At 46.3% G+C, this 21,524-nt stretch overlaps 1 protein-coding gene across 3 annotated transcripts in view; it reads right to left on the minus strand.

Annotated features, from left to right (window-relative positions):
- Tmem174 (transmembrane protein 174) overlaps positions 1-19,906 on the minus strand; it is a 43,769-nt gene extending 23,863 nt beyond the window's left edge. The window contains exons 1-2 of one of the 3 annotated variants that reach the window (XM_063282345.1): positions 8,246-19,906; positions 2,998-8,065 (exon numbers count right to left, since the gene is read on the minus strand). In XM_063282345.1, coding sequence (XP_063138415.1) covers positions 7,960-8,065; positions 8,246-8,871 — 732 coding nt within the window. In that variant the 5' untranslated portion in view covers positions 8,872-19,906 and the 3' untranslated portion in view covers positions 2,998-7,959. Of the gene's footprint in view, positions 1-2,997 lie in introns of those variants that run through there. The other 2 variants (NM_001024298.1, XM_063282344.1) reach the window with 2 other exon arrangements.
- Positions 19,907-21,524: the final 1,618 nt, after the last annotated feature.

Below are 21,524 nucleotides of genomic sequence, written 5' to 3' on the forward strand. Positions count from 1 at the left end.
CCTCAAAACAAACAAAACCCTGAGAACAACCGAAAGGCAGAGCAGCCACCTTTTGGGAGGTTTTTATACACTCACCTCACACCTGCTGCTAAACAGGAGCAGAACATTGGCTATATGCAGGGCCGGCGAGGGAGGCCCCTGTGGGTGCTGATGGCCCGTGGTCATTAAATGGTATGCAGGCTGTTTGCGATGGGTGTGAACAACGCTGGGATCTAGACCATATCATATCCGATGGACGGTGGAACCTCTCAGCTCATGGGTAAGAGGTTTCTATGTCCTGGCTTTGGATACAGACACCCCCACCTATTGAGGTGCGGTGAAATCTCACTCCACTGATCTAACTGTGAACTAGGCCAAGGCGAGTCCCACAGGGCTGAAGGCCGAAAGCAGACACCCAAGGTCAGACCTGCACACACAGAGGCTTTATTTTCTACTGAATCAAGAAGAGCCAGGGGCGGGGGGGGAAGCTGAGAGGACTGTTTTTGTGGCAAAAAGCCACGAGGTGAATTTGGAAAGTCACTACATACCTGGCTCAATGGAAGAAGGGGGAGGTGACAGGGGAAGTGACAGGTTCCTCCACCCTCCCTTCTTCCACCCCCTCAACTCAGGGGACCTGCACCTGCAGAAGTACTGCCCCACATTGATGGAGGGATCTGCCCTGCCCAGGCTAGGGAGAGAAAGGATATGTCCTAAGGGCTCCGTGGAAGCCCAAGGTGGGGGAGGGGGTTGTCTGGCCTTGCTTCTCAAGTGCACATGACTGCTGCCTGCCCCACCAAAGGCATCGACGGCTAACAGCTTTGCTACCAGAAGACCCAGCCCACATCTGCTTCCAGATAACGTTAGCTTCTTCTTTGTTAATTTTTGTTGTTGTTGTTGTTGTTGTTGTTGTTTTGAGACTTAGCCTAGGCTGGCTTAAAAATCCCTGTGTAGCCCAGGCTAGCTTTGAACTTGTGGGGATCCTCCTGCATCAATGTCCCACCCTCATCCCCAAGTGTTGAGGTTACAGGAGAGAACCACTGTGCCCATCGAGGAAATTCTTAAGGACTTTTCCCCGCCATGCCATCCTTGGGCCCTCTGCTGGGAAATTAGGCCCGAGTCTTTGACAGTTCCCCTTCAGTCGTGTCTCCCCACTACTGTAGATGCAGGCCAGAGCCTCACACCTGTACCTACTAAACACCTTAGACCTGCCCTCAGTGTGCAGTAGTGACAGGATCTAATCAGAGCTGTTCTCAGTGGTGCTACCAGAACCTTTCCCATCCACAGGATAATTGAGAGGTGATAAAAAAAAGAAAGGGTGCAGGTCTCGCATCAATAGAACAGTTGAAGAGCCTCTGCCCAGCCCAAGTGTGGCAGACGGCTCCGCTCTGACAGGCCTTGCCCTTCTGCCATTCCCCCTGCCTTCCTAAAAAAAAAAAAAAAAAAAAAGTTACCTTACATTGCATTCCTAACACTAGTTCCCAAGGTTTATTCCTTTGTTCAGTCACTTCCTCTTCCTGGGGCTGACCCCCTCAAGGTCCAGCTATCAGAATATTGTGGTCCAGTGATCAAAGCCCGCCTTGGCTCACCTAAGTAACATGCCCGATCAAAATTAAATACCTCATCCTATGGTGGGGTCTTCTCTTGTACCTTTATTAACCACCATTTTCCTATAGGCCAAATCTGCCTTTGTCCCTCTAGGACAAATACCCCTTCTCCTTCTCCCTTGTCCTCTGTCTCCTGTCTGTCTCTTATCCCTGTCCTCTGTCCCTCTGGGGCAAATAAATCCCCTTCGTGCTGAGAACTTGGTATTGGGGTCTTGAGCTGATACTGTTCCCTTACAGCTGTGTTCTTTTCTTGGTATTTCGGTTTTTGGTTTTGGTTTTTTACTGTTTAAAAAAAACTTTGTATTGATTCTTTGTGAGTTTCACATCATGTACTCCAATCCCACACATCTCCCCGTTCCTTTGTATCCACCCTCTACCCTTGCAACCTTCCCCCACAAAGGAAAAAAATTAAAAATAAAACAAAGCATGAAAAAAATCTCATCGTGGAAGCTGCAGTGTGTCCCAGTGTGTCCCACAGTAGAGATACCCTTTTGTCCACACAGCTCTACTTGCAAACATGCATTACAATGAGTCTAGTTCGAGGTCTGGTCGAGGCCTCTGGCTTCTGCTGCTCCATTGATACTGGATCCTTACCCGGACTCCTCTAGGGTATCCCGTTGCCCTGTGCTGTAGAGAGCCTGCCCTATGGGATCAGCCGGACTGATTCCTTCACTTGTTCCAGCCATTTATAGAGGACAACTCTGAGCCCTAGATCTGGGCCTGGGTGGTAGCTGAATTGGTCAGCCTGCCAGCTCTCCTGCACCCACAACACCAGAATGAGCTCCCCCACACTGCCTCAGCTCACTCTCCCTGTGCTGCAGCCGACAAGAAGTAGGGTCAGCTCTCCTGCTCTCTTGCCTCAGGGCCAGCTCACCCTGACTTATGCCACTGAGCCCACTCTATTGTACTACTCAGGCGAAGTGCAAGGCCTACCCTCTCAAGCACTGCAGCTGATGAGGGACAGGGAGAGCTCACCTGCTCTTGTGAACCCCCCTGTGGGGGGGTGTCTAGCTCTCCTGACTGTTGCATGTGGCAAGGGGGAAAGGAATGGAGAACACCAGCCCTGCTCCCGTGCCACCTCATTGGAACCAGTTCTCCCCAACACCTCTGCCCCAAGGGCCAGCTGCACTCTGATGTCCCTGGCAAGGGCATCTCTCTCCCAAGTGCTGCTCCAGTGAGAGGTAGGGACCGCTCTCCAGAGGAGCAGGGCCAGACCTACACAGCTCTTAAACATCTATGTGGTCCCAGGAGGCAGCCCAGACAGAAATATACACACGGTCTTTAGTGGTAACATGGGTCAGGGACGTCGACACTGACCCCTGCTGCTCTAAGGCCATGGACCCAGACATGGCCCTCAGTGGCAGCAAGGGCTGCGACTTCACCATAGGCTCAGACAGCAGGGCGGGATACTCACAATAGGTTCTTCCTCTCTTCCTCTCCCCTTCAGGTCTCCAGTCCCATTGCCGTCCACAGTGTTCAAACTGACCTGCTTTTTCCTCTTCCGTCTGTTCACCACACTTGCACACTGTAATGGCTCCTGCTGCAGGCAGGCAGGCCTTCGTGTGTCCTCTGCCCACCTGCACCATGAGGTGTGACCTATGTTTTTCTTCAGTGACGTGTTCTGGATGTTTCTATAACTGCCGTTACAGGTCTCTTAATGCAAACATACATTAGATATAAACATATATATATTGAACTTTTGGAAACTAGCTCTGATGCCAACTTTTGAAAACAAGTTTGCCATGTTGAGTTCGCAGGTACAGGAACGAACGGCTTTATTAAAAGTGGTGAACTTACATTTTTTCTAGCTGTACAGAGGTAACAGAATTAAATCAGAAAGTCTTATCTGTGTGGGATTATAACAACTAATAAAGTATTCTACAAAACAAAACAAAAAAACCCACCCCCCCCCCATAATCCAAAAGCCTTTTCAACAATATTTTGAATTCTCTGTAGGTGGCCCACCCACATAACCCACTGGAGGCTCAGGGTGGAGGGAGGAGGGACGGCTGGATCACAGTGTTCTGGTCACTTGGCTTCCATTGTACCAGCAAGGTCGCTACACCCCAGTATGCCTTCTGGGTCTTGGCCTAGCAGGTCACGAGTCGCTCTTCTTTAAAACACTCCCACAGAATCCTGAATTTCTAATCGCTGAGTCACCACTCACTTGACAGGCCCACGGGAGCCAAAGCCGTACTCCCCACACGGTCCTTATGCTGAAAGAGGCTTCGTGTGAGAGCAGACCTCAGGCCAGACCCCACTGCTCTGCCTCCTCCAGCCCGCATCTCCGCTAGCACCCAGCAGCCAGGTCCCACGGCCTGCATCACAGCCATTAGAGCCAATGTGGCTAGAGAGCCACCCACTGGCCAGCACCATCTCTGAAGTGGAGGGAGACCTCAGAAGCTGATGTCCCCATCAGGAGCCTCAGGAAGCAGCAGCATGGCAATCCTTGCTTTTATGAGCTAAGATAATTTTTGAGTGATGGTCAGTGATGGTTTCAGAGAGGTGCTGAGGCCATGTCAGATTGCAAATGAATTAGTCTAACCAAGTTCACCGCTATGCTCATGCAAATGACTCTAATGGAACTCAACGAGTCAAACATATGACACATGCACACACACACACATATACAGTACACACACACAACACACACACATACAGTAGACACACAACACACATGCATACATACAATATACACACATACAACACACATATACAATACATACACATACAACTCCCTGTAATACACACATACAATACACACACATATACACATAACACAATGCATACATACAATACACACATACAATATACACATACATACAATACACATATACAATACATACACATACAACTCACCTGTAATACACACACATACAATACACACATATACACATAACACAATGCATACATACAATACACACATACATACAATACACACATACATACAATACACACATACATACAATACACACATACACCACACACACATTCAATACACACATTTAATACACACACATACAACATGCACATACATACATATAACCACATACAATACACACACATATGACACACATATACAACACTCACATAGTTGGAGAAGTACTTGGTGGAAAGGAGGATTTCAGTGGCACTGTGGGAAGGCAATAAGAGAGTAACTTTTTAAAGTTCACATTGAAGAAATGGAAAATCGGACCTAACCACCAAGTTATTTCGTCTCAGAAATGTAATCACTGACGAGAGAATAGGGTCCAAAGCTAGAAGTTAATTAGTCACAGCATCAAGATGGTGTAGAACTGGGGTCTGGGAAAATAGAGTGCCTCCTTAAACCATGTAAAGTTACTATTCCTGAGTTCACTAGGATAAAGTGACTTTCTTCCAAAAAGATAAAAATGAAACATTCTTCTGTCTTCCCAGTGTTTTCACACAAAGCCCAAACCCCTGGCAAACTGAACACTGGATTACTTTCATGTCTTCTCAGAGCCAGGCTGCCTTCCCAACAGATCATCTAAGGAGGAGACAGCAAAACAGGAGACCGGCTCCAGCCCACTGCGCCCAGATCAGTCTCTCGGTCACCCTTGATAAGATAGAGAAAGATCAAAGGCGACCATCTAGACAGCAACCAGAAACTATTAGGAACATATCCTGGCTGGCCAGGAGTCCAGGCAAGGGGCTGGTGGCCACAGGCCCCGCGCCCCTCCGTGGGTTTCCCATATTTCAGCCATTCCCAAATACAAAAACAGAGTGGGATTGTCTCACAGGAAGAAAATTAGGGACCTTCCCTTTAAAGGAGTAGCAGATGGGAAAGACAATTTCCTCAGCGCACACGGTGTCTCTTCTGCTGCCTTCTACACAGCTTCACCAGGCTTCTCCCTGTGTGTGCTCTCCTCTCTTCCTTTTCTAGTGACTAGGAACGCTCCTTCAGGTCCCTGTCAATATTAGTAGCCTGAGTGATCTTGCGAACAGCGCCCTCTATGGTCACCCAAGGCAACAGCCTGACTCGACTTCTCTAGGATCCCTCAAAGGAATCTGAGAAAAGTCACCAGTGTCTATTTCCCCACCAGACTGGAAGCGATCTGAGAGCAGAGCTGTATCTGCTCTTTTCTTGGTTTGGTTTTTCACGAGTTTCTCCTGGCTTCTTGGCTGCCGCGCCAACACAAAGTGGATGCTCAGTCAGTAAGCACGACTTGTAAAAACAAATTCACACCCTTAACTCTTGCAATAGAATCTGTGTATACCAGCTGGCCTCAGACTTGGTCTATAGCAGAGAATAACCTTGAACTTCTGACCCTTCTACTTCTGCCCCAGAGTGTGCATTATTGCGGTGGACCACTATGCCCAGTAGATGTGGCGATGGGGGTCAAACCCGGGGCTCTGGGTATGCTATAGAAGCATGACATCAACTGAGATTCATTCCCAAACCCCAATTTTCTGATCCTCCAGCTATGGCAAGCCTCACCCACACTTTGAACTCCTGAGAACATGAGTCCTGCAAGAGTGCTTGGAGGCATAAACGAAGTCCAGGCACAGGGACTGGAACAGTGCTGTTGAATGACTCTGTTGCCTAGAGCTAGAATCCCCATCCCTGAATAGCATCCCATCTCAGCAACACCGAGACAACTGCCTGCCTTGTCCAACCCAGCTTGGTACGCACGCCCTTTTCTGACATTTTTCCTTTTGATGATCATGATGGTGCATGAGTCTAAAAGGAGGTGCGGATGGGAAGAGAAGGGGTGAGGGAGGCAGGGCTGTGCTGTTTGTCTGTCAGCGTGGCAATAATGATGCTCTACCATGGCCTCATCTCCTAACTTCCTCCCTAAGGTCAGTGGCCTTTAGCTAAGACACCCTTAGCTAAGAATTGGGGATTTTGCTGGTCATGGTGGCTCACGCCTTTAAACTTACTACACCTGGAGGCAGAGAGGCAGGTGGATCTCTGTGAGTTTGAGGCCAGCCTAGTCTACATAGTTACATAGTGAATTCCAGGACAGTCCATATACTGAGTATCCAGGATTTTATGAGCATATTGGATGGAGAGTCAATATACTGTGTATAGAGATGTCTAGTTTTTATTGCTAGTTATTATTGATGTGAAAAATAATTATAAAAGCTTTTATTCCTCAGCCATAACATGAATCACAATAATAAACCAAGATAATTTTACTGATATCCTAGGAAAAAAAACTGGACTTTTCTGATAGAAAGTCAAAGTAACTCCACATATAAGCACAGTACCAAAACTTTCAAGACCTGCTAATTCCTGTGTCTTTCTTGGGGGCAGCCACCTTTACTTTGCGTGGCCTTTTATCTTCGTAAACCTGTTTTCTCCAAGTCCTTAGACACCTCCTAAAGTTTGCAGCTTTGTTCTGTGGTTGACGACACAGCTCAGACTTACGAAGCTGGAGGCTGCCAGCTTTTCTTCGCTCAGGAGAAGGTGAGCTCTTCTCACCGTGGAGATGGGTCATCTCCACGACTCACCGCTCTGCAGTGGCACGGCAGCGTGGCTGTGTGGAACTGACCAGAGGCATACCTGGATTCCCTAAGCCACTTGGCTCAGACAGTTTATGTCTGCGGGTGGAACGGGGGCTGGGGGGTGGGGGGTAGCGGGTGCTCACTCGTGTGCAATTTGCCTAGAATTTCAGCCTTGCAGAAGAAAAACATCAGGAGCAGGGGTCACTGCAACTCGGTGACGGCATACGGACTTATACACTATCTTCCTGTTACCTCTTCCACAGTCTCATCGGCCATCCAACGCTATTCTAACGCGAGGAATTGTTTTACCCCACTCTGTTTATTCATTTATTTCTCAAGAGATTTCGTTATTTCTTTTTTACAGAGTTTTTAAGATCCAAAGGGAGACCAGATTACAGCCCAAGTTGTTTGGGATAATTCACTCCGCTGTGGAAGGTCCAGCATGGGGCAGGGAAGTTTCTCCCTGAACCTATTCTCTTCCCTGCTTGCTTACCAGCCTCCTTCCGTCAGTCTGAAAGCTGCCATGATTGCAGATAAAACTAAGACACTAATACCTTCAAATGGATATAGGGTGGGGGATGGGGGAAACGGGCGAACTTTCTTCCTGCACTTTACTTAGAGAGGTCTTGTTTTCGTTTTTGTTTTCTGCCTCTCAAGATCGAACCCAAGGCATTGCGCATGCTCCACAATCACTCTACCAGATGCAGAGGATTCAAAACTGGAGCACAGGGGAATTTACCCAGGGCAGCTTAATTTAGCAACCTCGGGACACTTCTTTCCCACCTTGAATGACATCTGTAAGATCGCCTGGGCTGCTTTGGCATCTAACTTCTGAAGGTTACAGCAGAAAACTCTCCAAGTATCACGTCACGGGGCTGAAATGTCCGTTCCCACAGCTTTGCAGTCTCTAGCGAGGTAGGGCGTATATCTCCTCATAGGGGGGAGGAGAGAAGCACACACGTTCCTCCTCTCCCATCTGCGTCCCTTCTAGCTGGTCTGCATCAGAACTGGGCCTGAAACATGAGCAGGGAACACGGGTGTACTCGCCAACATACATTGCTGCCACTCTGCGTGGCAGGCTGCACAAAGGTTTACGGTCCCTATCGCCTGCTTGGAAGTCCAAACATAGCCATAGACCATAACTGTGATGCAGAACGGGAGAGGGGTGGGGAGCAGCCCGGGACCCAGCATACCTGTCATGACCAGCACCCACGAAAGGAGAGAAGCCCTCGCTCTCCACAAACGCAGCATTGTCTTGAGGGTAGATGGTGTAGTACTGTGGGGGACTCGGTGTGGCAGCCACTGCTCCGCTAGAAGGTACGAGACCGCAAGGGTTCATCATGGGCTGCAGGTAGGTCGTGTTCATTCCCAGGGGCTCCTGAGAACCATAAGGAGGAGGGATATACTGCACCACGGTGGCCCCGTGGAAGGTGATGGGCTGGTTGATGCCGGTGAAAACGAACGACTGTCCTCCGGAAGTCTGGTCCGAGTCCAGGACCCTTTCCTCGTTATCTGTGCACAACTGGCAGGATAACATTTTGAATTTGCACACAGAGATCAGGATGAATGTCACTCCGACCGACAGAAGGATGGGTCCGAGGAGCTGGGTCCATTCAAAGTGGGAGACACCCTGGTACTTGATCCAGCCCATGACAGTGAATGTGATCCCCACCAGTCCCAGAAAGATCCCTGAGAAAAGCAAGGTGGCCCCCGCCTTGTCGTCGTCGGACACCTGGATGTCGGCGGTACTGGGTGTGTACGGAGTGACGGAGAACACGTTAAGCGGGAAGTCCTCTGGGCGATTACTGCTCTGCTCCATGGCTCCTCCACAACTGTCCAACGTGAGAGGAAACAGACTGTGGGAGCAGGGAATGCAGGCTCGGGTTAGTTAGAGGAGGACCTTTGGGCTTCCGTGGTTAACAGAGTATAACAGACACAGGGCCGAACTTTGTTTAGAAGAACAAAGGTCTAAGAAACGATGCCTGAAGTTTGGTTGTAGGTTTTCAGAAAGTGGGGGGGGGTGTCTCTGTTTTACGAAACAATAGTAAGCTGTCCTTCTATTTTAAGTTCATCCAGACATATGATAATAATAATGGTGGTGGTGATGATGATATTATTATCATTATGATGGTGATTATGAGGATAATTTAATGATGATGATGGTAGTGGTGATGACGATGATGATGATGACAACGATGATGGCCGAAACAGAGACTGTCATGTTAGAAGGTGCTTTTTCTATAGTCACTCATGGCAATGTGCTGTGGTCCTGGTTCTGTCCTACCAAAGCAAGGTGTGTGCGAATGGCAGTGCAATATGGAGGGAGTCCTTGTGGGATGGCTCAGAAGCAGGTTCATACACTGTATTTTCTGTCTTAACCATATAAGGAATTCCACTTCGGATGACAAATCTCTTAGGCCTTTTCTAACAGGGAACCACAGACTAAGTTGTTTGCATTGAAAAGAGAGGTTCCCCACCCCCACAGTTCTGGAGGTTTCTGGGGCCAATTTCAGCATCTAGTGAAGATCTTTCTGTCCCATCCCCAGCCCCAATCTGATGAGGACACTACAGTCCAGCACATCTCTCTTCCTCTCAGAAAGACATTAGCGCCATCCTGGGCCTCACCCTGACCACCTCATCTGTTCCCAATTATGCCCCAAAGGCCTGACTTCCACATGCCATTGATGCAGGAATTCAGCGGATGAGTAACACACCACCTTGGTGTCAACTCAAGCCACATCAGTACTTAGTCCTTAATGTCAGCTCTCTACATGGCTCTGAGACCTTGTTATGCCCTGGCCTGGGACCCATGTTTTCCTGGCTCTCTGCATCTGGGGAATACACTAGTGATGGGAAGGAGAGAACACCCCGGGACTAGTTTCTGTGTGCCATGCCATGCTGCTGGCACACATCTGATGGTGTGAACATCAGATGTTGTGAGATGTTGCCTGGACACAGGCTTCAGGCCCTGTCTCTGGTGGCTGTATAGTTCCTGGTCTCCAAGGTGAGGCAAACAGCTGTCTTTCTGAACCTACCCTGTTTGGCAACCAAACCCAAGCTGGTGTAAAAAAGACAGGCTGATCACCAAAGATGTTATCTGGTTTTTATGACTGACTATACAATTTCCAAACAGACCGGTGAACTTCTTCCTCCTCCAAACAGAAACTCTGGTCTTGTTCTTTTCCTGGATAGACTTTGTCCGAGTAGCTGCCCCCTCTTTGTTGGTTAAATATTACATCAGCTTCCTTTTGCAGAGGCGAGAGAGAGAGCTGCCCTTTTGTCCGAGGCAGCCTTCTTAAACTTCCTCTGACACTAAAACTCACCAGGCCACTATTTTCTTTTCCATAGATGCTGGAGATGGAGGCCAGGCATCCATCACATGAGGTGAGGTAAGGGCTTATGCTGAGCTACATCCCCAGCCCTGGGCTACTTTTTAAAAGAGGAAGATTGAAGTTTCCAGCACAGACCAACATACCTGAACTATCCAAGGAAGAAGCTCAACTAAGTGCCTATGACAGCTAATCCTCACCACAACTTGACCAAACTTAGGAGACACAGCTCTGGGTATGTCTAGGAGGGTGCGCACAGAGAGATTCAAACAGAGGCAGAAAGTCCACCCTGAGTGTGGGTGACTGAAATGAGGGGGGGGGAGAGGGAGAGGGAGGAAGAAGAGGAGAAGGAGGAGGAAGAGGATGAGGAAGAAGAGGAGGGAGGAAAGGAAGGAAGGTGAAAAGGCAGGGAAGAGAGAGGGCTGGAGGGAAGGAAAGAGGGCTGGAGGGACGTCTCAGCAGTTAGGAGCATGTGCTATTCTTGCAGAGGACCTAGGTTTGGTTCCCAGCACCAATTCACAATCATCTGTAACTCAAGTTTCAGGAGGTATGATACTTTCTTCTGACCTTCCTGGGCACAGAGTACAACAACACTACATATACATCATGCAAGCAAAACACTCATACATATAACAATAATAATACAATACATCTATTTTTTATGGAAAAAGTGAGCTGAACAACTGCATTCATCTCTCTGCTCCCTGACTGTGAATGTCATGTGATCGGGTGGCTCACGTGCCCCTCACCCCACTTGTCCCTGCTTTGATGACTGTGTACCATCAAACCATGAGCCAAAACAAACCTTTCTTCCTTTAAGTTGCCTTTGCCAGAAAAGCACAACCCAATTTAATTCCGAACAAGCTCAGAGACTTGTTTCTACTCATCCAAATGCCTGTGCTTGCTAAAAGACGTGACCTGGGAACTCTTGCTTCACTGTCAGGCACGTGGGAAAAGCTCTATGGTGACCTCAGAACTTCTCAAGGAGCCTCAAAACAGCTAAGATTGGGCCTTCTTAGGATGGATGTAGGAGGGAACATCTTTCCCACTGAGTTAGATTGAAGCCCCAGAGTCCACAGACCTGGACAGCTTTCCAACACCAACCAACTTCTCTCCTTGATCAAAACGTTCCTGCTCTGCCAGTCTGACATGCTTACAAGCTCTGAAGCCTTGAGTTAACAGTCAATATACTCTCCACCATCAGGAGACTTCAGGCTCTGTTCTTCTAAGGTATATATGTTTCCCACTTGTCTTTAGTTATAATAGGCATCATATATTTACAGCATGTTGTAACCAGTTACTCGTTCCAGTGCTGTGACCAAATACTGGACACAAATACGCCTGGGGATAGGGGGAAGGAAGCATTTCCTTTGGCTCGCAATTTGAAGGTACAGTCCATCACAGGGGAGCAGCTCCCACAGTTTGAGGGTACAGTCCATCATGGGGGAAGCAGCTCTCACAGTTTGAGGGTACAGTCCATCATGGGGGAGCAGCTCCCACAGTTTGAGAGTACAGCCTATCACAGGGGAGAAGAGCTCCCACGGTTTGAGGGTACAGTCCATCATGGGGGAGCAGCTCCCACAGTTTGAGAGTACAGTCCAGAAATCAGGGGTGCAAGCCCTCAGCTGCAACGCTCCAACCCCACCTCTTTGTTCAACCCAAGACCCCAAACCAGGGAACAAAGCCCACAACTCCTGCCTCAGTTAAACTTCTCAGACACTCCCAGCTCTTACCTATGGTGAGGTGTCAATCATTTTACTGGTAATAAATCATAAATCACCTTACTTTAAAACAAGGCTTTGGTCTACACATAATTTTACCATTTGCTAGAGGTAAAAAGCAAATTTGCATACAATGGAGTGGATCATTTATTTTGCATGAAGAATTAAATTTTGATTGACTACTTGGTACCGCAGGACACAGAGTATCTCGTGTTTGTCTGCATTGATTAGCGCTTTGATTTTGTAATCATCAGTGCTGAGAACACTGCTTGACTTACATAGGTAGGACAAAAATGACAGGTCGTGTTGAGGACAATTTCGACGTTTTTTTTTTTTTTTAAATCTGTCTGAATTCCAAGACAAAACTGATTCAAAAGGATGCTTTATGATGCTCAAGTCCATCATTCTAACACAGTATGAGCTAAAGGTACAAGCACTGCATAGTCATACGCAGAGCAGTAATGGAAGAGCAATATTAAAAGTCGCTATATCCTGGAACCAAATTGGGTTGTTTCTGCAAGAGTAGAAAATGTGTATGCACAGCAAAGCTACTGCAGCTGACAGCATACAACAGTCTAGACTCTAAACTTGTCGTGCAGGGGGTGACAGCACAGGTGTTCGGACCCAGGGAGCAGTGGCGTGGAATAATACAGCCGACATGGGAGAGAGCTGTTGCACATGAATCAGATCTATTTTGCATTTAATTTTGAATTAGTGTTTATGCATTGTGCACCCAGAAACCTTAGCCAAGCTTTTCACAGCTCCGCATACAGTTATGTGGCAGTCACAGCCCAAAACTTAAATTGTGCTCTGAAAGATTGACAGCTCATATAGGTTGGGTTTGGTTGGTCGGCTGGTTGGCTTTTGGAATGGGGAGGTGGCTAAGTGAGTGAAGCACTCACCACACGAGTGTGAGAACCTGAGTTCAGATCCTCAGCCCGCAAGTAAAACCAGCCATAAGAGTGGACATCTATATTCCCAGCATTCCTACAGGAAGCTGGGAGGCAGAGTCACTAGGAGCTCATAGGCCAGACAGCCTGGTGTACAAAGAGGCAAAGAGGCCCTGACTCAAAATAAGGAAGAGTGTAAGGACCAACCTGTAAGGTTGTCCTCTGATCTCCACAAATGTCCATTAGCACACACGTTGCTTCATCCTGGGGCAGCAGCTCCCACAGTTTGAGAGGGTGCAGTCCATCACAGGAATGAATGTGCCCACATTCACACATGCAAACATGTAAACACACATCACACAAACATATTTACACATCTTGCACCTCCCTCCCCTATCTCTCTGTCTCTGTCTCTGTCTCTCTGTCTCTCTATCTCTCTGTCTCTCTGTCTCTGTGTGTGTGTGTGTGTGTGTGTGTGTGTGTTCCCAAATAAAACTTTTTTGGGAGATTCTAGGAACTTTAGAATTGGGAGCCTAGCTGAAGAAGGTAGGGACTGGGGGGCAGGGACTGGGGGCAGGGCCTTGGGGTGTGGTATCCTTACCTCTCGCTGTCACTCTTGGCTTCTAGTTTAGCCAGGCAGAGACCAGCTCTCATCTACCACATACTGCTACCACCATGATGTCCAGCCTAGGAACAGGGGACTAACCAACCATGGACCAAACCCTGAAACCAGGAGCCAAAAGCAATCTGTTGTTCCAGAAGTTTCTCTCTGGTATTGATCGTAGGAACACAAAAATACCAACATTCCACTAATGCTGGGATCTTATCATTATAAATTCTCTCAAGTGACTGCCTTGGTGGCCAAGTCCATCTCCTGCTTCAACTTTCAAACCTTTTCCTTAGATAGACGTAACATAGCATTATATACCACCACATATAAATCACATGGCACTTTAACTGAACTTTCCCTTACAGTAATTACTTGAGAATATGGAGCATTAAAACTTGACTTTTTTTTTTTAGCTAAATGCATTTCATGGGCAGCATTGCAATTAAAGAGAGTAATTCTACTCACTTTATCCCTAATTTGACCCCGCATCCGAGAAGACAGTGTTTTACTACAGAGTTAGTAATTCATCATGGGTATACAAAGGCTGCCTGTGTTTCCCTATGTCCGCTGTCTGTCTCACATCTGTCGAAAGCACCTACATGGACACACTATTTCCTTTCAAACAAAATCTACCACTACTTACCTCCCTTATATGAATGAAAACAAACAAACAAGCAAATCAAGTCAGCACAGCACTGGGCATCTTGCAGTCGCAGCATGTGGGGGGAGGGGAGATAGCAAGTCTGAGGCCACCAGGCTACATGGTGACACCTACTTTAAAAGGCCACAGGAAGACAAAAAGGGAAGGAAGGCAGGGGGAGGGATGAGAGATGAGGAGAAGAGAAAAAAGAAAAACACCAAGGCAAACTTTGGGTTGCGTTCTCAATGAGTACAGGAGCCACTGAAGATGGGGAAGAACCCCATCATATTGAAAATGTCTTCCCATTATTGTCTGACCAAGCGTTGCCCTGCCTTCACAGAGAGCATGTGTAGAAGCTGCCCTCTTAAAGGGGGATGGGTGGGCTCCTCCTCTGTCTTCAGTTCCAATGACACATCGAACCCAGTTTACTAACAAGAAATACTCAGAACAAACAGGTGGATGGAGGCCACTTAGCGAATCAGTCATTCAGCAAGATGACTTGGATCTCTTTTTGCATACATTTTAAAAACATCTATAAAATGGCTACATTGTTGATGTCTGTGCATTTGTGGAAACATTAAAAGTTTCAATAGTCTTTTGCAAAGTTTCAAAAACAAAGCACATTGAAATGCACCTATGAGATGCCGGGCAAGTTGGCACATGTCTGTAATCCCAGCACTCGGGAGGTAGAGGCAGAAGGAGGAATATTTCAAAGTCATCCTTGCCTACTTAAGGAGTTTGAGGCCATCCTGGTCTAAACAAAAGCCTATCTCAAGCAAACAAAACTGTACTTCTGGTGAGAACCTCCTTTTCATTTTGGCTGCCCTTGACCTAAATCTGTCTTTAGCTACATGTAGAGATCAGGGTCTCTTCCTTTTTAAAGAACCAATTACAGATGGTGTTTTATCGGCTGAGTTACCAAGGTTTACCACCAGGAGGGACTCACCTTCTGCCTTTTTCACATAAAGAGATCACATTAACTTTATGATCCTTCAGTTTCCTTTTTCTTTCATGTCGTCCTTCCAAAGCTCACACAATGTAACTCAATACTTTGACAAGAATTAATGGTGCAGTTAGAGCCGGGAGTTTCTCAGATAAGAACTAAGACAACAGTGAGCTACCGAGAATTCAGCTCCTTCACTTCACGGCAGCAAAACCCAGAGTCTGAATGAGGATTCAAAACCATCAGTTATTTATAGGGTGGTAAAGTATATTTTGGCAAGAGAGTAGTTGTAGTGTAATTAGGAATATGACGGAGCTGGGGGTTAAATGCCAGGCCTTCTTCTGTGCTAGAGAGTGCTCTGACACTGTGCAGTCCCAGGCCCCCTTTCACTTTTTATCTTGAGATAGGGTTTCAGTAAGTTGCCCAAGATGGATTTTGAACTCAGTACCATTGCCCAATTTGCAATCCTCCTGACTCAGTCTCCTAAGACATTGGAATTACAGACTACACCACTAGTCCCCACATAATTTGTGTCTATCTGTCTGTCTGTCCCTCTGTGTCTCTCTGTCTTTATTTCTGTCTCTCTGTTCTCTGTTTCTCTCTGTCTCTGTCCCTCTCTCTTTCTGAGAGAGAGGTGACAACCTAGATAATTTCACTATATATATATATATATATATATATACATACATACATACATACATACATACTTATGTATGGTGTTGTATATGGCTGAGGCAGGAGAATTATGAGTTACAGCCCAGCCTGGGGTATATAATTAAGCTCTACCTCAAAGTTAAAGGCATAGAATGAGAGGAAAAGAGAAAGATTGTATTATGGCCAAACTATATTCTATCCCTAGAATGTTATTGGAGTTAGCAGTTAACATGGGCATTGCCCCCCAAAACAGCACCGTGTGGCTGCATTTGCATAAGATATTGGAAGAGAAACCTGAAAGCAACATTGAAACGCACTCATTATAAAATAAAGAGACAGTTGGGTTACCTTGGCCAACCCACTGGCTGTGAGAACTCTTTGCAGTCTGTGGGCTAGTGGTATGCTGATCTTTCAAGTGTCCCCACCCAGTTGCCATGTTCAGGAGGTTTCTTCTCTACCTGTTAGGTGGGCACCCTGAAGGTTCCTGGCTTGTTTGTACTCTCCTCCAACCGGAGAAAAAGAACTCAGTAAGTGCAACTCTTTTGATACTGAATATTGACAAGACATTTTGAAATAACCAATTCCTCCACAAAAATAAAATAAAATAAAAATAAAGAGAATAATCACTCACAAAAATACGCCTACGTATATCATTCCTAATATTCCTTTTTAAACTTTATTTTTATGTGTATGGGTATTTGGCATGTGTGTATGTATGTCTATGCATTGTATGCATGCCTGATGACTGGGCAGGCCAGAAGAGGGCATTGGATTCGCAGGAATTAGAGTTACAAACAGCTGCGAACTGCCATTTGGGTGCTGGGTACCAAACCTGAGTGTTCTGAGAAATCAGGGGGGGATGAGGGGGTGTTTAACCAGTGAGCCACCCCGCCAGCTCATTTATTCTTTAGACAGCTTCACGTGAATATTCACCGGAATGTAGAACAAATCACTGTAGTAACTAAGTTTGGGTTGGAGATAGGAATCCTAAAGATCTGATAGTTTCCTGCTAAAGACTACATTCCCCAGCTTCCCTTGTGACTACAGAAGTCATGCCCACCCCTATAAGGGCCAAGTCCCGATTTCTGTAGGCATTTTGGCCATCCTCATACTTGGATGACTTCCATATTCCATGAGGGAAGCTGGGAATTCTTTGTGCATTAAAAAAAAAATCCTAATTCTGAGAGGGTATTAAAAAAAAAAAAACATAGGGCAGGAGTTTTCCAGCTGAGGAGGGTCTTGATGGGAGGGAGTAGTTCTGGGTCCTCCAGTCAGATAGCAGGGAAGGGTCCTAACTTGATTGGCTGCTCTGGGTCAGGTGATTGCGGTCCTGTTTTCTTGAAGAGCCTTGGAAAATAATTAGTGGAGGGCTGTAATCAGATGATTTGGTTACAGGATAGAGCTGGAAGATTTCCCGAGAAGGTTGGGATAAGAGGGGAGGCGGGAGAGACATAGTCGCTTAATGTGAGAGAGCGTGAAAGCAGACAGAGAGTTGGTTCAGGGTAGCGGAAGGAAGGGTGTTGTGCTGAGCAGCAGTTAGAGTATCTCAGAAGAGAGTCTATGATAAAACGTAACAGTTAGCCAAGATCCAGAGCGTTAAGTTGGGAGTTAATAACTGTGCGGCTCTGTAGGGAACATTAAGAGACAACGTTGCAGCTGGACCAGACTTTAATCCCAGCACTTGGGCAGGTGAGGCAAGAGGATCTCTGTGAGTTCAAGGCCAGCGGTCCAACAGATTGGACTGTGTACCAGAGTTCCACAGAAGCAGAAGGGAACTGTGATCAGCTGTTTGTTGCGTCAGACTCCTGCAAGAGGAACAAGTACCTGGAAGCTTTATAAAAGAAGTCAGTAAAAGTCAGCATCTAAGGAATGAGGCTGAACAGAACGTGTCTAAGTGGTATCTTGTTTCCAAGGATAATGGGCTTGGTATATTTGTTTTAAATATCAAAGATTGGGACTACTAACTTAAATGACCATGTCAGGCTATGTAAAGAGAAAATTTAATTTTAAGTGTATTCCCCTAAAAGAAATGATTTTCAATTTCCAATTTAAATATTCCCAGAGACCAGGTCTGCCTTTTCTAGAGTAAATGATTTCTTTTACTAAGCTTTTTAAAAATTAACCCTATTAACGGGACCTTTTTAAAATTCTCTACAATATTCTCATTCCACATACTCAGCCAACAAATGAAAGATGAAAGCAGTTAATTATATCAAATCTATAGTAAATAATTCGCATGCCACATAAACTAATTAACAAAGAATGCTAAAGCCAATTCTTTATCCCTGCCCATGTAAGGGATCTGCATTCTGTCTTCTTCTGTAGGTATTCTGGTCATCCACACATGTGGGCTTACAAGAGCGCACTCTCAGTGCAGAAATACAGTCCAGCCTAAGGTCAGACCAAGCCGCTCCAACTTGTCTCTCTATAGCTGCCTTTTAATAAGCTAACAACACCCATCAATGGTTGACTCGCTGAATAAATTATAGTGATAATTTATTACTCAGTTTCTTCAGTAGAATATATATTGCATATATTACATATAATTTAATAAATATACTCTTATAAGTTATATATATTTATATATGTTATATATATCATATTATATAAGTTCTATATATTACTTATGAGAGTACATTTATTAATGTTTGATTGGCTAACACAGTTTCTAAGCTGTCCCACAGTGGCGATCTATAGATGGGAACTGACTTAGTCCAGGAAGTTGGAAGCTCAAAGGGAACCAGTAACACATTTCCAGTCTGAGGCTAAAGGCCTGAAGACACCCAGGAGAAACCCTAAGCCCATTCTCAAAGGCTGAAGCATCTGGAATCATATCCATGGGCAACAGCAGCAACACAAACGGACCTACTCAAGTCTGGGAAGACAGTGTACAAACGTCCAACCTCCTCCTCTTTCTCCTCCTCCCCCTCTTCCTCCTGTCCTTCCTCCTCCTCCTCCTTTCTTGTCCCGTCAGACCTCCAGTCTACTGGGTAGTGCCGTCCATATCTCCCCTCTTGGTTCACTGACCTACATAGCAATCTGCTCAGCAAACACTCTGTCACTGCCCAAAGATTGTTTACCCATCCTCTAGGTGTTCCTCAATCCAGCCAAGTTCACAATCCAAACTAGCATCACTCTATTGAAAAATGAATCAGTTCTGGATGAACAGGTCTGGCAAAGTCTCCCAAGATTCACTGTTGCCTAAAGGGATCAGAAGCAAAGTGAGCAGTGTTTACTGTCCTGCCCTTCTCAAAGGGAAAAAAGTATGCTCAACACTCAGTGGGTGCTTAAAAATTAAGGCTCAATGGATACACAACTGGGAAAGAGAACCAGGGAAATGTTCCCTTACAGCAGGTTACCCAGCTTTGCAAATCCCAGAGAAACTTTTCCATTTCATTGCACTGCTCAGTGAGTAAGCCAACCCAGACTGGGCAGAAAGGAAGGTGATTCTTCTTTGCTATGAGAGGAATGTGAAGGTCACATTGCAGACAGACCTGTTGGTCGGGTGATTAATATAGCTGTCCAATCCCTCCACAGAGGGATATCTACTTCTGTGTAGTCCGTGATATTGCTTCGATTTCTGTTCACTTGGGCACCCAAGAGCACGCGAAGATTCAGACTGGCCGTGTGTATACGCACTTGTACACTGGTTGTTCACTGACTTCATCTCCCTTCACTGGCTCAGGCTCTCAATGTGTCACTATGAGTGACCAGCCCACCCATCAACAGTGCCGAATCGTGAAGCCTCCTGAGTTTCCCACTTATTTTCACTGCTTTTCAAACTTACCCATCAAATGTCCTTTCAGACTTACCCATCAAATTTCCTATCTGCAACCACCAACCACATCCCTGTCTGCAACCGCCAATCCACATTCCTGGATAAAGGTACAGTGCTGACAAGGTGACAGATCAATGACAGATAAATAGGCAATGGGACAACCAGAGACAAGCAGGAGAGTGTGTGTGTGTGTGTGTGTGTGTGTGTGTGTGTGTGTGTGTGTGTGTGTGTGTGTGATTGAATGCCTTTAAAAAGCCTTTAATCCCAGAGCTCAGGAGGCAAAGGCAGGTAGAAATCTATGGGTTTGAGGCCATGAGTCCAGCCTGGTCTATACAGTGAGTAATTGGCCAGCCTGATCTGCACAATGAGTTATGAGCCAGCCTAATCTATGCAGTGGTTAGAGGCCAGCCAAGGTTACATAATCAAACCGTGTTTAAAAAAAACACACAAACAACAACCAAAGAGTTCAATAAGGGGGCTGGGGATTTAGCTCAGTGGTAGAGCGCTTACCTAGGAAGCGCAAGGCCCTGGGTTCGGTCCCCAGCTCCGAAAAAAAAAAAAAAAAAAAAAAAAGAACCAAAGAGTTCAATAAGACAAATTTGAGTTTCAAAACTCTAGCTGCTCAGGACTTGCCTTTGTAGTGTTTTCGCAGCACTGTGGGCTGCACTCACGAGGGTCTGACCACCCGAGGAGAGCTACCAACCATCTGACAAATTTAACTTACTAGAAGTTATTTTTTCTTCGAGTATACTCTGGTCTCCCCATTGTCTCCTCCCAGAGCCTTCCAAACTCCTCACTCATCCAAATCCATGACTTCTCTCTCATTTAGAAAATAGACAGGCAAAAGAGAAAACAACAAAAGCAAACCAGAATAAGATAAAACAGAGGAGAGAAAAGGAGAGGAGGAAAAAGCACTAGAAACATATTCGCACGAAGAAACACACACAGAAAGTCCATAAGAAAACACAAAGTTGAAAATCATGACAGACAAGGTGAAAGACAAGGAAGGTAAAAAAATGCCCAAACAAAAACATTGTGAGACAGGAGCTCTGAGAATTCCAGAGTTTGTTCTGCGTTAGCCATCTGCTGCTGTGCAGGCCTGCCCTTCAGCGTGGCTCGTAGATTTAGGGCGACTCTATTGGAGAAAACGGATTTTTTTTTTCCTCTGTGAGTGGTTGTCAATTGGAGACCACTGGGTTGGGGATGTGGATGCGTGCACGTCCCATCTCGGTCCTGGGACATCTGGCTGGGACCCGTGCAGGCTCTGTGCATGCTCCATTGTCTCTGTGGGTCCCCATGTGTGTCAGTCCTTTTGTTGACAGAAGGTGCTGTTACTTTGATGTCTCCATCCCCCACTGACTCTTACAATCCTTCTGCCCTAAGGGGGGCGGGGAAGGTTATAATCATTTTTTAATGTTTGATATTTAAATCATATATAGTGCAGTAAAATAAGATAAACTCATGCACTTTGAGGACACAGAAAAATGGGAATGACCGAGATTGAACGTCTCCCCAACATGAAATAGCCCTATGTGACTTCCTCTCTCTGAAGCACACGGTGTGCAGAGGGGAGAAAGAGAAGCTGTAGAGTAACCACTGCTCAGTGCGCTGGACTCGCATCCACAGCCATCATCAGCAAACAACAAAGTCACAGAGGTGTAGACAGGATGGCCAGGTCTAAGGAAAATTGACCTGTGGGCTCAGCTCTGACTCTAGATTGACATGGAGAGAGAGATACTCAATATCCAAATTGAGAGCTCGGAATCCCAGGAACTAGACAGGTTGCTACCCTGTCCAGACCAAGCGTCACGACCTGCCTGGTCCCTATGTCTATAGCAGCAGGCAGATGCCAAACAGAGCGGTGAGTGGGGTCAAAAGAATCTTTGTATGCCCAGCTCTGTGCCTTC

This window comes from Rattus norvegicus, chromosome 2, assembly GCF_036323735.1.
Source record: "Rattus norvegicus strain BN/NHsdMcwi chromosome 2, GRCr8, whole genome shotgun sequence".
Classification (NCBI taxonomy): Eukaryota; Metazoa; Chordata; class Mammalia; order Rodentia; family Muridae; genus Rattus; species Rattus norvegicus.